The sequence below is a fragment of the Peromyscus californicus genome, unplaced genomic scaffold (genome assembly GCF_007827085.1).
Source record: "Peromyscus californicus insignis strain IS unplaced genomic scaffold, ASM782708v3 Scaffold_16__1_contigs__length_79575227, whole genome shotgun sequence".
Classification (NCBI taxonomy): Eukaryota; Metazoa; Chordata; class Mammalia; order Rodentia; family Cricetidae; genus Peromyscus; species Peromyscus californicus.
Window position 1 is genome coordinate 28,223,719 of NW_026294458.1, and position 14,792 is coordinate 28,238,510.

Genomic DNA, 14,792 nt, shown 5'->3' on the forward strand with positions numbered 1-14,792 from the left:
TGCTTTCTGTTGTCCCCTTCCCCCAGCCCTTGCTCATCTACTTTCTGTCCTTGTAACTTTACCTCTTCTGGAAAATTTCTATAAGTGAAATCATTGTGCATGTGGACTTTTTTGACTAGTTTCCTTGATACAGCCTATCTTCAAGGTTAATCCATACTGAAACATTGAGTCATATTCCAGTGTGTGTGTATGTGTGTGTATACTACATCTCATTTATTTTCCTTTGATGAAAACTTCCTATTGTTTCTGTTTGCCATGTATTAAAATAACACTGCTATGACCACTTGTGTTCATGTTTTTTTCTTTCTTTTTCTTTTCTTTTTTTGGGGTGTGTGTGTGTTTTTTTCGAGACAGAGTTTCTCTGTAGTTTTGGTACCTGTCCTGGACCTCCCTCTGTAGACCAGCCTGGCCTTGAACTCACAGAGATCAGCCTGGCTCTACCTCCCGAGTGCTGGGATTAAAGGTGTGTGCCACCACCATCCGGCATTCATGTTTTTTTTTTTTCTATAGATATATCTTCACTTCTCTTGGGTATATAACTAGAAGGGGAGGCCTGAGGCCACCCTGTGTTTTACTCTCCCAAACTGTTTTCCACAAGGGCTATAGAGCAAGCACTGTTTCACATTCCCACTAGCCAAGTCTGAGGACTCCCATTTTTCTACAGCTCTGCCAATTCTCATTTTCTATTTAAAAAATTTTATTATGCCTAACCTTGAGAGTTTGACATTTCATTGCAGCTTAGATTTGCATTTTCTAAGAGTTAATGATGAACATCTGTTCACATGTTTGTTGGGCATCCATACATCTTCTTTGACGTGTCTGTTCAAATCTTTTACCCATTTTTCAATTATTTAAACTTTTAAAATTTATGTGTATATGTGTTTGTCTGAGTACAGGTTATGTGCACATGGGTGCAATGCCCACGGAGGCCAGAAGAGGGCGCCGGGTCCCCAGAAGCTGGAGTTACAGGTGGTTGTGAGCCCCCTGAGTAAACTGGTGCAGGGGATCAAACTTGGGTCCTCTGGGGGAGCTGGAAGCTCTCTTAACCTCTGAGCTATCTCTTCAGCCCCTTAACTCATTTTAAATAATCTCTTTTTTATTACTGAGTTGTAAGAGTTTTTGTATTATCTAGATACTAGACCCTTACTAGATAAATGATTTGCAAACATTTTTATCCCACATTGTGGACAATGGTATTGCTTTATTGATGTGATTGTTGAAACATAAAGTGTCTCATTTGTTTATAAAGTTCAATTTATAGAACATATTTTTTTCCTCTGTCTCTTGTTTGTCCTTTCGATGACTAAGAAAGAATTACCTAATCCAAGGCCACAATTTACACCATATTTTCTCTTTAGAGTTCTATGGTTCTAGCTTTTCCACTTAGGTTTTTGATCCATGGTTGAGTTAATATCTGTTTATGATATGAAGTAGGAGCCCACATCACTGTTTCTTTCTTTATATGATATCTAGTTTTAATAGCACCACACTTTCGAAAGAAAAACACCTTTTTCTCTACTGCCCGGTTTTGTAGGAAACCGACCATTAAGAGTTAATTTCACAGAGAGCTGGCAAGACAGCGCAATGGGTGGCGGCCGTGGCTGCTAAACCCGGCAACTTGACTTGGGTCCCCTGGAAGCCATGTGGTGGAGAGAGAGAAACACCTCCCTAGCTCCCACGTTATCCTCTTGTCAACCTCCACATGTGTGGCCTGTGCTCAGGCGTGTGTGTGTGTGTGTGTGTGTGTGTGTGTGCGCGTGCATGGATACGAATACACAAAGTAAGCATAAACATATTTTTCAGAAGAGTTTATTCTTGGCCTCCCTCCTCTAGCCCACTGTATCAGCTGCAGAGTCTTGATTATCAAGGCTTTGGAATACGTTCTGATATCAAGAAGTGTCAAGTCCTCTAAATTTTGTTCTTTTTAGTCAAGATTTTTTTTTTTTTTTTTTTTTTTTTTTTGCTATTCTCTCTGTATAGCAAAGGAAGCAGTTAATCAAGCAAAGAGACTGCCTCCAGAATGGGATAAATCTTGGCCAGCTCTATAACTGATGGAGGGTTAGTATCTAAAATAAAAACAAATTTAAAAAAAGAAGTAAGAAAGGAACTATCAGCCCGATCAATAAATGGACTAATTAAATGAACAGGCAGTTCTCTGGAGTGGAGATACAAATGGCCAATGAACATAAAAAAAAAAAAAAGTTCAATCTCAGTATCATGAGAGAAATCCAAACCAAAACACATTGAGTATTCATCTGACCATAGTCAGAATGGAAGTCATCAAGAAAATAAGCTGGGTGGTGATGGTGCATGTCTTCAGTCCCAGCACTCGGGAGGCAGAGGCAGGTGAGTCTCTGTGAGTTCAAGGCCAGCCTGGTCTACAGAGGGAGTTCCAGGACAGTCAGGGCTGCATGGAGAAACCCTGTCTTGCAAAACAAAAACAAAAACAAAAAAGAAAAAAAAGAGTAACAACACATATTGTAGAAGATATGGACAATGGAAGTCGTCATACACTGCCAGTGCCAAAATAAACTAGCCTGGCCACTGTGGTGTCACCATGGAAGTTTCTCAAAAAAATGAATATAGACCTACTTGATGACCTACCCACACCATTCCAAGACTGTATGTCCCAGAAACACCCTCACGCCAGTCTTTATTGTTACACTGTTCATAATAACTTAGTTACAGAGTCAACCTAGGTGTCCACCAACAGAGGAATGTATAAAAAATTATATATATATATATATACACACACACACACACACAATGAAGAATGAAGTTATGTCATTCACAGGAAAATGGATGCAACTGGAGATAATCATATAAGTGAATTAAGCTACTCTCAGAATGACAAATACCCTGTATTTTCTTTCTCTCATGATTCCCAGACTTGAGTAGATACAGAAAATAATATATGTATAAATGAAAAGTTCTTGGCTATTACGTGTCCCTTGCATCTTCATATGTATTTTAGGATAAATTTGTTAACTTCTGTTTTTTTTTTAAAAAAAAGCAAGATGGTACTTGATAGGGATCAGCCTGACTATTCCAACCAGAAGGATGCTGTGGGGAAGGTCTTTCTGATCAAATTTGGTGATGCTGATGGGCAAGTGACCATCTAGACTATATATAATAAATATTATATTATATATTATGTATAACATATGTAATATATTATATTTGCAGTAATGAGCTTTACCCATGCTTGAATTAGCTTCTGGAACTGCTACAGTTTTTCATGAGAGGAGTTAAGTAATTTTCACAGCTAAGGTGAGGTAGGAAGTATCTAGTTAGCAAATTTAAAAAACAGCAGATGGGAACTATGCTAGACTGACCGAGATGGGTGCACCTGGACAATTAGTCTGGAAACTGGGCTAGCCTCATGACTCGTTCATCCTCATAAGGGGGAACTCTTCTGAGGCTCACACCTATCTGCTCTCCCTGAGATCCCACAATCCCAGGCTAGCCTGCTGGAGTACAGAGACCAAGTGCTATTGAGGCTGTTCTAGGATTGACAGTTTCTTGGACCTGCCAGCAGGTCACATTTTGTGACGACATCCAGCTGAGATTTAAGAGTGCAGCTGTGGTAATACTAAACGTCTCTGGATTGTATACCAGCAAGAAACGAATTGATGCTTTATGATTTATTTTCTCAACGAAGCCATTTTTTTTTTCCTAAATGCACCATTTGGAGATATTAATCAAAACAGAACCATTGGCTAACTCAAAGTCTTCTAAGGTTGCTGTACGCTGTATATGGTCATTTTTTAAAGTGACAGCGTGGCAGTGGGTGAAAGAATCAATGAGAAGGATAAGTACCCAGAACCGGGCGGTTGGACTTAGAGAGTGTAAGGTGGTTGATAAAAACAAGAGAACACATACTCAGTGCTTGACTCCAAGCCTGCACAGCCCTTGTAGGGGGATGAATAAACACATGAGATGGGAGGTGGAAGTGAGAAGGAAATGGTATTTGTGTGACAGGACATCAGGAAGATACTTGGGAAAGCTCTTAGTTTCCCTAAGACCTGGGGCCATGGCCCTTCTAAGTGTTCCTTACGAACTCATAGGGTGGGCTATAAATCCCACATGTGTTAATCTTACAATATAAGGACTGACCGAGCAAATGGCATTAGGTTGAGAGAGCTTCCCATAGCTGAGTGGAAAACTTGGTTTCACTCAGCTCTCCTATTAGCACTTCCCCTCCGTCTAGTCCCCTATTTAGGATGCCAAATGGTTCTAGGTCTCTAGATTTCTATTTCAGTGTGTCTATATTTGGAAAGAGTCTATGCTTGTGCATTTGACCGGAGCGAAGTCGTCTGCTGTGAACTTTCAACAGCATCATCTGAGCACAACTTTCAAAGACTCCGCTCGCTTCAGCCGCTGAACGACAGACAGCTTCAGAGACGGTGACTAAGAGTGGGCCATTAGCTCAGTTTTCATCTGTTTGGGTGTTGCTGGCGCGTGTCAGCTGCCTGAAGAGAAAGGATTCTGGTTTCTCAACCTCAGACGTAAGAAAGACGTCTTGCTAAGAGGCAGAATGTGGGCTCTTGCCTGTGACCCTGGAGCCGCCTGAAGCAAAACGGGAACATTTTGGGCCCCGTACAAGCATAGCTGAGGTGTAGGCTGGTGGTCACACTTCAATGGCTCAGGACTGCCATGTGTCACATGCCTCTACCACTCAAGACCCACTTGGATCAAGCCTGTTGAGGACTTCAGGCTCTAGAGCCCAGCTGCCTGAGTTCAAATCCCAACTCCTTCAGGTACTGGCTGTGAATCCTTGATCAAATTGCTTACCCCCTCTGTGCTTCAAATTCCTTAACCTTCCACGTAGTAACAATCACAGTATCCCAGTAACAGTGGCTGGGGCATTGGGTGAGATAACCCCCCAAGGGCACAGCACACTGTCAGGCGCATAGCAGATATACACTTATATTCAACACATTAGAAACAGTAACTTGTACCCTTCATGTATATACTTTCCTCAGCTTTTGTTTTTAATACCTTTTTTTTTAAAGTCAGGATCTCATTTAAGCCTCAAACACACTATGGAGCCAAGGACAAATGACGTTGAACTCCCGATCCTCCTACCTCCAACTCTTGAGTGCTGAGCATTGGGGTCACAAGTAGGCACCACCTTGTCCAGCTCTGCTTTTAACTTTGTATTTTAAAATAATTTCAAATTTACAGGGATGTTTCAAGGATGAATAGAGAAAATAGAATATCTGTCAATACATCCTTTACCTTGATTCACTTGTTGGCATTTCCCCCTCCATCTCTCTCCATCTCCCCTTCTCTCCTTCCCTCCCTCCCTCTCTCTGCCTCCCTCCCCTTCCTTCCTTCCTCCCTTCCTTCCTTCCTTCCTTCCTTCCTTCCTTCCTTCCTTCCTCCCTCCCTCCTTTCCTCCCTCCCTCCCTCCCTCCCTCCCTTCCTTCCTTCCTTCCTTCCTTCCTTCCTTCCTTCCTTCCTTCCTTCCCCACCTCTTTCTTTCTCCTCAGAAAGGATCTCACGCAGTAGCCCAGATTGACATGGAATTCAACAATCCTCTTGCCTCTGCCTCCCTAGTGTCTACAATAAACCTGGCTTTAGCTCTGTCTCAGTTCTCTTTCCCAAATGTATAGTGTGTACTCATCTGCACATATGTTACTTTATAGCATGTGGTCATCTACAGGTTATAGACTATTATTTTAAGATGCGTTACACTTTTTTAATGCTGTGGGACATTTGTTTAATGATGCAAAGTTGTGTTGCATTCTTTTATGTTACATTTGTTTAACTCTGTGAAGCTGTGTTGCTGTGCCTGTCTAAAACACCTGATTGTTTTAAAAAAGAACTGGGCTAAGAAAGGATAGGTGGGGCTGGCAGGCAGAGAGAATAAACAGAAGGAGCAAGAGAACAAGGGGAGGGGTCAGCCACCCAGCCACCCAGCCATCCAGTCATCCAGCCATCCAGCCAGCCACAGAGTAAGAGTGAAAGTAAGATATACAGAAGTAAGAGAAAGGTAAAAGCCCAGAGGCAAAAGATAGACAGGATAATTTAAGAGAAGCTGGCAAGAAATAAGCCAAGCTAAGGCTGGGCATTTATAATTAAGAATAAGCCATTGTGTGTGATATATTTGGGAGCTGGATGGCGGGTCCCCCAAAAGAGCAAAACCAACCAACAACATCTACATGTATATTAATTTCCAGCATGTACTCATCTATATGTATATTAACTTCTCTGTGCCATTTGAAAGTCATTTGAAATTATTACAGATTTTTACCCTCCACATTTCTATAGAGTGAAGAAAATATCAAATTCTATAAATTTAACACTTGCACATATATTTATTTAATGTGTTGCTGGGCCTTGAACCTAGGGCTTCATGCATGCTAGGCAAGCACTCTGCCACTGGGTTATGTCCTAACCCACTGCTTATTTATTGTTTTGAGGCAGAGTCTCCCTAAGTTGCCCAGTCTGACCTTGAATCACTCTGTAGCTCAGGCTGACCTTGAGTTCGAGATCTTCCTCCTTTACACCCAGAGTAGCTAGGATTACAGAATTTCATCTACTGTTTGTCTTCTAATTTCAACTGGCCTAAAACTATCCTTTCTGGCATACTTTTTCTTTAAGTGACCAATCTGAGGTCACGCCCTGCCTTTAGCTTCACACCTATCATCTCCTCTAATAGGATCCTTTGCATATCCTTTTGCCCCTTTTATGACAGTTTCTGTGTCTAATGTTTTCACTTGATTAGATTCAAAATATGCATTTGTAGGAAGCTACAAGGAGTAACGCTGTGTCCCTCCCCTCCCAGAGTGGTGTCATACCTGGAGACACGCATTGCTCACTTTCTCTTTGATAGTATTTATTTTGATTGACAGGCCCATGTGATTTATTTCCCCACTGTGTATTTATTATTTTTTTCCCTTATGGCTTAGCAATATGTGAAGCTACACAAATACCCTGTTCCTCGTCTGACTCCCCTCAACTTAGCATTCATTGACGACTTTGCTTTACTTTCTTCGTTTTGGGGTGGGGGGAGCTAGGGTATGACAAGTGATCTACCACTGAGTTACAGCCACAGACTTGTTTTTTTAACCTTTTATTTTAAGGCAGGGTCTCACTAAGTTGCTCAGGCTAAGACTCACTCTGTAGCTCAGGCACTTCTTGAACTTTCAAATCTCTTCCTCAGCCTTCCCACTTGTCTGTGCCACCAGACCTGGATCTATTGACGATTCTTAACCTGAGCTAGTGTTAGCTGTGACGTTTGCAAATGGTTTTCAAACCTGAGCATTTCCTCTGTGTTTACCAGTCAGCTCTTGGTCTGCTATAGGGGAGATACATTCATTTTAGCATCCGTATTTGTTGGAAGCACCTTTCCCTGATGGACAGTCATTGTCTTAGATTTGTTGAATTCACTGGATATATATTTGTGGGTATTTATTTCTTCATATATTTTCATTTTTTTCAGATAATGCGTAATTCCCAATTATTTTGGTGCTTAAATCCACCCATGTTTGGCTGGTGGTGGACCTGTTTTCATTTAGTTTTTCAGTTGTGCTGAGGTTCAGACCCAGCAGGACTTACACACACTAGGGAAGCACTAACCACTGAGTCACATTCCCAGCCCTTGGTTTCCAGAGGCAGAATCTTTATGCTGTAGCTCAGGCTGGCCTTGAACTCTCTAAGTAGTTTGTGTAGACTCTACACTTCCTAGCTGCCCGCCCTTCCTGAGTGGTGGGATTCTAGGCATGCCCCTGGCGGGGAGTGCGGGGTTTCTGAAGGCAGTATCTCAACTCAAAGGCTTTCTGAAGGTATAGAAGAGAGTTGTTTGCTGAGGGAGAGATGGGCCTTTGCTACTGAGATTGCTCTGTCAAGGAGCTCTCCTCACAGTCGTTGTGCGTCTTGCCTAGTGTGCTCACAGCTCTCTGCTGCCTTCCCCGCCCCCGCCCCCAAGTTTAAGAGGAGAGGGAAAATAACATTTGTTTATTGGAAGTCTCCTGCCATCCTTTTGTAGTTATTTCACAGAAAGCATAACAAAAACAGAATTCTCAAAGCTCAGCCCCGCTGAGAGAGGCCAGGAGTGTTATAAAATCTTATTTATTTTTGTTTTTAACCAGGGGTTCCAAATCCTTAGGCAGTGGCATTCCCTTGATCAGATTGCAGCTTACCTACCTCTCCCTTTTGTCCTGAAAGAACATTTTACTGGGAAATTGGTGTGCCTGGTAATAATATGTATCAAAGCATGTCACGCCTGCGATGGGCTGTACCTCCAGATTTATTTAGGCATTGAGCTTACTTTCGACAGAATGCTTAACTCTGCTTCTAGACTCTATGCTGGGAAAAGCTGATGGTTTCCTGCCGTCTGTGTGATTTACAGCGAATGTTCTCAGGTATAAGAATGGCCCAGTTGCTTTTTTTGTTGTGGTTTCATAATGAAAACTCTACCTGTGTGTTATGTGGGACACTGACTTCAGACCCGCAAGTGAGTCAACCGTTGTCTCCTTTCACAGATGAGAAACCTTAAATTCAGATACAGGAGGACAAGCAGCTTGCCCAAGATCTCAGTTATTGGCCAGTCAAGGTGTTCCAAAGCCCGTGTTCTAAGCATCAGATGGGGAGGCAACAGAGATGAAGACCATGAACCTACCTCACATGATGGACAAGCATGACCAGCAGGCATCCCAAATAGAAGGACAAGAAAATGAATGCACTGAAAAGACTGGATTTCACATACACGGATTCTGGGGAGAAAGAAACAGCTTTCGTCAGCTTGTCCTTGGGAAGAGGAGGGCTATATTGGGAGCAGCACAGCTTGCAGACTCAGCCTCCATCACGTCCATTCTTAAATCCCAATGTATTTTCACTGAAGCTGTCAAAGTATGGGAGGCTACCCTGATGCCACCCACAAACAGCTTCACAGCGATGACTGCCCTTGGAAGCGGGTTGCGGGGGGATCAGTGTATACAACTCTAGAATTGAGTCTCCTCTTTCCTGTCTTCTCCTTCCCTCATGTCCTTTATTTCCCCTCCTCTCCCTTCTTCTTCTCTCCCTTCCCCCTTCCTTCTCTCTATCCCAACCCCCTTCCAAGCTTTTCTATGCTGGAGGGCCTCATACAAGTTAGGCAAGCATTCTGCCACTAAACCACACCCCTATTATGTCCATTTCTCTTCAAAAAGATCTAATTCCATCTCCAGGTTAAATAGACTTCAGTATTCTTATGAAGGAAGGCTCCCCTGGAGGGGAAGGCATTAACATTGAATTACGTGATAGATCTCCCAACCTGAGAATCTCTCCACCACACTCAAGAGCCCAAAACAACCTTTGACGGACGGGACAATGGTCACTTTCAGGTTCTTTGATCGTTGCAGGTTCCAGGTCTGGTTTTCATTTTCTGGTAAAAAACAAAGAAATAAACAACAACAACGAAAACCCAAAACAAAGCAACACCACACAAACAGACAAGATACAAAGCGCAGTGGATCAGAGGTCCCTCCCTTCTGAACAGCTGTACTAGACAATTTCCAGAATCCACTCTGACCACTGTACAAGAACTGGAGTAAAATCCAACATCTGAGCCATCAGGGGTCCCTCTGCTAAGACTCTCTGGTTGGCCTTTGCTCGAGTGCATGTTAAAAGCACCAGGTGACATACATGAAGTGAAACAGCAGCCTTCCTTCTCCATTGTAGAAGACTTGACCTTCTCAAGAAAAATGTGCCCCAAACAGACAGCTACATCCTCTTTAGCTTGCATTTTTTTTTTCCTAGCCAGTGAAAATCTGTTTTTCTTTACCTGGTCATCAAAGGCCCTAGAGTTTCTCAAGGAGCATTAGGCACTGGTAAGCCTATAGAGCTACCTAATTAAGAGATTCAAGCACACACAAGCAGAAATGTCACCTGTCATCAAGGGAGCCATGTTACAGCCAACAGAAAACACCCTCTGTGTTGATGACATGTGGTCCATTGGTGCGTGCGGCGGGCCGAGGGGGAGGTGTTGTCTGTGTTCTCAATTAACAGTCTATTCTACCCTCTGGGTAACACAATGATTTGTATATGCATCGGAGCTTATATAACCCTTGTTGTCAGGCTAAGTCAGCGCATTCTGCTTTCTTATTGTCTTGTCGGGTACAATTTTGGCAACTGAGATGGCAAACTTCAGGTTTTCCTTATACATCCTTTGTGGAAGGGCTGACTGCTGATCCATATAAGTGGCTCCATATTAGGAAATGGACTTTTAATAGTGGTTTTATTGCATTTATTCTCTCTCTCTATCGTGTGTGTGTGTGTGTGTGTGTGTGCGCGCGTGTGTAGGACAATTTGTTGGAGCTGATTCTATCCTTCCATCATAGAGTATCCAGGGATGGATGGAGGATGGAACTCAAGGCAGTTGGCTTGTCAGTCTCACTGGCCCAGGAAACAGACCCTTTTGCATTTACATCACAAAAGCAAATGAAATGCCAACTAAGCGAACTCACTTTACACGGCCTGGCATAAGACTTTCAAAAAGTTGAAAAGCTGCACAAAGTCAAGCCAATCACCATTTTAGCACTGAGGGAGAGGAGCTCATGAAGCTCCACTCCTAACTGAGGAGCTACTGACAGTTAATGGCCTCTGGGGAAGGAAAAGACAGTTTTCTTTAAAAGTGTGGCCCCTCATAGATTGACCACAGTCCAGGGGATGACCCTACACCCAGGAATATACAGTCATTGCAAATTGGACTCTGTGTGTTATGTAAAAAATAAAGAGGACCTGATGTTGGGAGGAAGTGGAGAGGTGGTGGGCAGATTGGAGAAGAGTTAAGCATAGAAGTAGGGGTTGAACATGATTAAAATACATTGTATTAGATGTTCAAAGAATTAAAAACATTGTATTAGAAAGCTGAAGGTACTGAATGACATTTTGTAGTACCAATACTGCCTTTAGATATAGGATTATCTTCATTTTATTATTTATCCAAGTGTCTCTAGAGTACCTCGTCAAGTTGATGCTGCTAGGCTCCCAGTAAATAGAGATGAGCTTTTGGCTTCCCTTTCCTCCCTCCCAAGCATCCCTCGGTGCCTCTTACCCTGGATGGAGAATGATCCCCCACATGCGTAATCTTCAGGTTTTATCACAAACACCACGAAGAACTGCTCGTCTGGAAAATCCTTCTTCTGTGTAAGACATAACAACCTCATGATTCGCAGGGAAGAAAGACAGCCAGGAGGAGAATTCCATGGGGGTGAGGGACAGTAAGAGAAAGGAAGAAAAGAAAAGTTCACGCCTGTCCTCTAAATCCCCAGAAAGGGCTTGCGCAGCTCCGTTGTCTACTCCAGACCAGTCATGAACATTATGTCATCCAAGAAATTAGTATAAGTAAGTACATGGAGAATTTCAAAATCTGTGCCCACTTGAGGACTTAGTGCTGTAATAAAACAATGAGCAATAGCCTAGATTTAACAAATAATATTTGTATAAATACATGTACATATAAGCACACATATATTGTTACGTAACCCACGTTGACCTTGAACTCTTGATTCTCCTGCCTCAGCATCTTGAGCGCTGGCATTACAGGCACACACAGCAACACAGCAATTTATCTGTTTAATTTTAAAATCTAATAATAAATAACTTCTCTAAAATCGTGCTGTAAGTAGTTTAAATAAATAATGCAGGATAGGGAGATGAAGGACTTGGGAAGGAGGACTGAGCTGTGGCTGTGGTGGCTTTGACTTCTGTGCCCATTCCTCTTTAGTCTGGTTCAAGTGGGGTTAACAAAATAACCACACATTTAACCAAGGCATTTTTATCATGCTCAAATTTCTGATATTGTGTTTAGTTCACTTATAAAATGTCTACAACTGAAGCGCATGCTCAGAAAAGAGAAGAGAAGTAGCAATTTATTGCCAGATCCATAGAAGATAGACACGGTAGATATGGCTATGCTTTGCCCTTCATTAGCCTGGTATAATATTTCTTGTCGTCTTGACACAAACTAGGTTCATCTGGGAGGAGAGACTCTCAACTGAGAAAATGCCTTCCTAGGATCTGTCTGTAGGCAAGTCTGTGGAGCATTTCCTTGATTAATGATTGACGTGGGAGGGCCTAGCCCACTGCGGACGGTGCCCTGGGCAGGTGGTCCTGGGTTGTATTAAAAAGCAAGCTGGGCGAGCTATGGAAAGAAATCCAGTAAGCAGTGTTCCTTCATGGCCTCTGGTTCAGTTCCTGCCTCCAGGTTCCTGCCTGGATTTCCCACCCTTGCTTTCCTCCATGATGAACTGTGACGTGGAGGTGTAAGTCAAATAAACTCTTTCTTCCTCAAGCTGCCTTTGGTCATGGTGTTTTATACAGCACTAGAAAGCAAATGAAAACACCTACTGTTGCTATTTGTGTGTGTGTCCTTTTTAAATTGGGGACCACATCATTCTGGTATACTAAGGAAGAAATAAACATGGACAGCAAGACATTTGGGGTATTAAGTCTGAGATGCTCAAAATCTGAAGTTTGACTGATAGAAAAATTTTAGGTCTGATATCTAAATTACACTTAGCTTCTCTGCATTTTTTGTCTACTAATCAACAACAAAGTTGTCATATGCTACACAGACAGATCAAGTCACAGATTTCTTAAGTACCAACCCAGAGACTGGGGTAGAATGTCTCTTGGGATATGATGACATAATATATGTACATGTTTGCTATAAAATACCACTGAAGTAACAGTTTAGTCACAGATACCAAAAGGGCAAAATGCTGAGTGAATAAGGGTCCTATACCTTTGAATCTGTTATTCTCTCTGGAGTTGAATCCAACTTTTGGTGAGTGCTACTGGCAGAAGTTATTATAACGTGTTAAATTGCCTTAATGGTTGTAATAAGTTTTACCCTAAATTGTCACTTCTCACTGAATAAATTGGGACCTCATCTGGACTTAACCCTGTAAGTGATCTGTTAGATATATGTCCTACTCCACTGAAGATTCCCAAGAACCCCCAAGGGGAAAGAAAGAAAGCCTGGAAGGGTAGCATGGCCCACCACCACCCAGGCACTGACTGCAGGCAAAGAGCACTATTCATTTTTAGTAGAGTTCACTTTTTTTTTCCAGAGCTGAGGCCCAAACCCAGGGCCTTGTGCTTGCTAGGCAAGCACTCTACCACTGAGCTAAATCCCCAGCCCCGCACTATTCATTTTTAAACCAATCAGAAAGAAAAGAGATCCAAGGTACACAATGGAGAGCCATCTCCTTTGGATGCTGGGTACGTGACTATCAGTTGAACCCCACGACCCTCGTGACTTCAGAAGCAATGTCTCACCTGGAGCGTGATGGCAGCTTTCTTGGTCATGGACTGATAGACACCATTGAATTCCACGTTGTGGTCCAGATCATACACTGGACACTAAAGCACATGAGAGATAAAAAAGAGAGCATCAGCCCTGTCACGTGATGTCACTCCATACGCGTGTGACGGGGCTGTACTACCTGGATCACAGGTGGGGGGAATCTTCTAATCTAGACACCATGGAAAGTATTCTGCAGAACAGTCATGAAATGCTCCTCTTAAAGTGTGGACGTTGACCTAACATGCCAGGATCACTCTATATTGAAGAGAACTATAAAAAGATTGCCTTAAAGTATATAATATTTCCTATTTTTTTTGTTAAGATCTTGTGTTGCAGAAAGGACACAATCTAAATGTCATGACAACAATCTAAAACAAAACAAGTGGTAGGCTTGCTTTTATTTTATTTTTCTCCCTGAACTTCCAGCTGGATGCTCTTTTTGTCTGTGAGATACTTCTCATCTCTCATCAATGTCAGCAACCATGGACTGCCCACTCGTGTGCATGAGATGTTGTTATTATTTGGCATTTGGGGGTGATAGATGGTAAGAGGACCACACACACACACACACACACACACACACACACACCCATCTATTCTGCAATACTAGAATCTTACATGCTAGAAGGCCGATAGTATCAGAGCTCACCATGATGTTCTGAACCGAGACAACCGAACACGGATAAGCCTTCTCAGACACCACCTTAATGATAACGGAGTCCACGTCTTCAGGAAATTTGTACAGAAAATACTGAGAATGAGGAAAAGAGAGACGTGATTTATTAATCTTAGGAAATGTTTGTCGAAGGACAAACCATGTGTGGGACTGTTTTCTCTACCATGTGTCAGTCTCAGATGCAAAGCTCAGTGGATGGCTACTGTTTCTGTCATCCATCCACCTCATACACAATAAGCAACAAACTGTTCTGCACAGGTCTCTGTGCCCCACGCAGGGAAGAAAGCTGCCAAGGTGAGCGGCCATTTACACAGGGCTGCCTTTTTATTTTGTGATACAGACATTTCTTATTAATTAACTTAGACTGTGCTTCATTCCACTTCCTACTTAAGCGCTCTGCTGTCAGCCTTTTCTAAAAGTAGGGATACACAGGATGTAACGTCAGACGACAGTTTTCTTCTGTGGGGCGGTTGGGAAATAGGAAGTTCCACCTTGAAGAGCAGACATTCCTGTTCCTCAAGAATGTTGACCATCTTGTCAGAGGGAAGAATCACCTTTACATCAATCTTTCCTCTAAACCTTTTGGTAAAGAAATGTTTTCCTAACTGAGATATTCTGAGAAGTTATTTAAATCAAGAGACTACGTCTGACATTGAACCCTTGAAATATGTTCGTGATTTGGGGTAAATTTATTTTTTAAGTATCAGTAGACTCTGTGTGTGTGTGTGACATGTGTGGGTGACTGCAAAAGCCAGAAGAGGGTGCCCACTAAAACCAGAAGAAGACAAGTGACAGGCATTGTGAGCCAGCCAAAGT

The 14,792-nt window shown here is 42.5% G+C and overlaps 1 protein-coding gene across 6 annotated transcripts in view; it reads right to left on the bottom strand.

The window, feature by feature from the left end:
* Sidt1 (SID1 transmembrane family member 1) overlaps nucleotides 1-14,792 on the bottom strand; it is a 94,873-nt gene that overhangs the window by 34,023 nt on the left and 46,058 nt on the right. For all 6 annotated transcript variants that reach the window (XM_052740763.1, XM_052740761.1, XM_052740764.1 and 3 more), the window contains 5 exons: nucleotides 13,950-14,051; nucleotides 13,273-13,356; nucleotides 11,045-11,132; nucleotides 9,302-9,373; nucleotides 8,630-8,723 (listed from right to left, as the gene is read on the bottom strand). In XM_052740763.1, coding sequence (XP_052596723.1) covers nucleotides 8,630-8,723; nucleotides 9,302-9,373; nucleotides 11,045-11,132; nucleotides 13,273-13,356; nucleotides 13,950-14,051 — 440 coding nt within the window. The remainder of the gene's footprint in view (nucleotides 1-8,629; nucleotides 8,724-9,301; nucleotides 9,374-11,044; nucleotides 11,133-13,272; nucleotides 13,357-13,949; nucleotides 14,052-14,792) is intronic.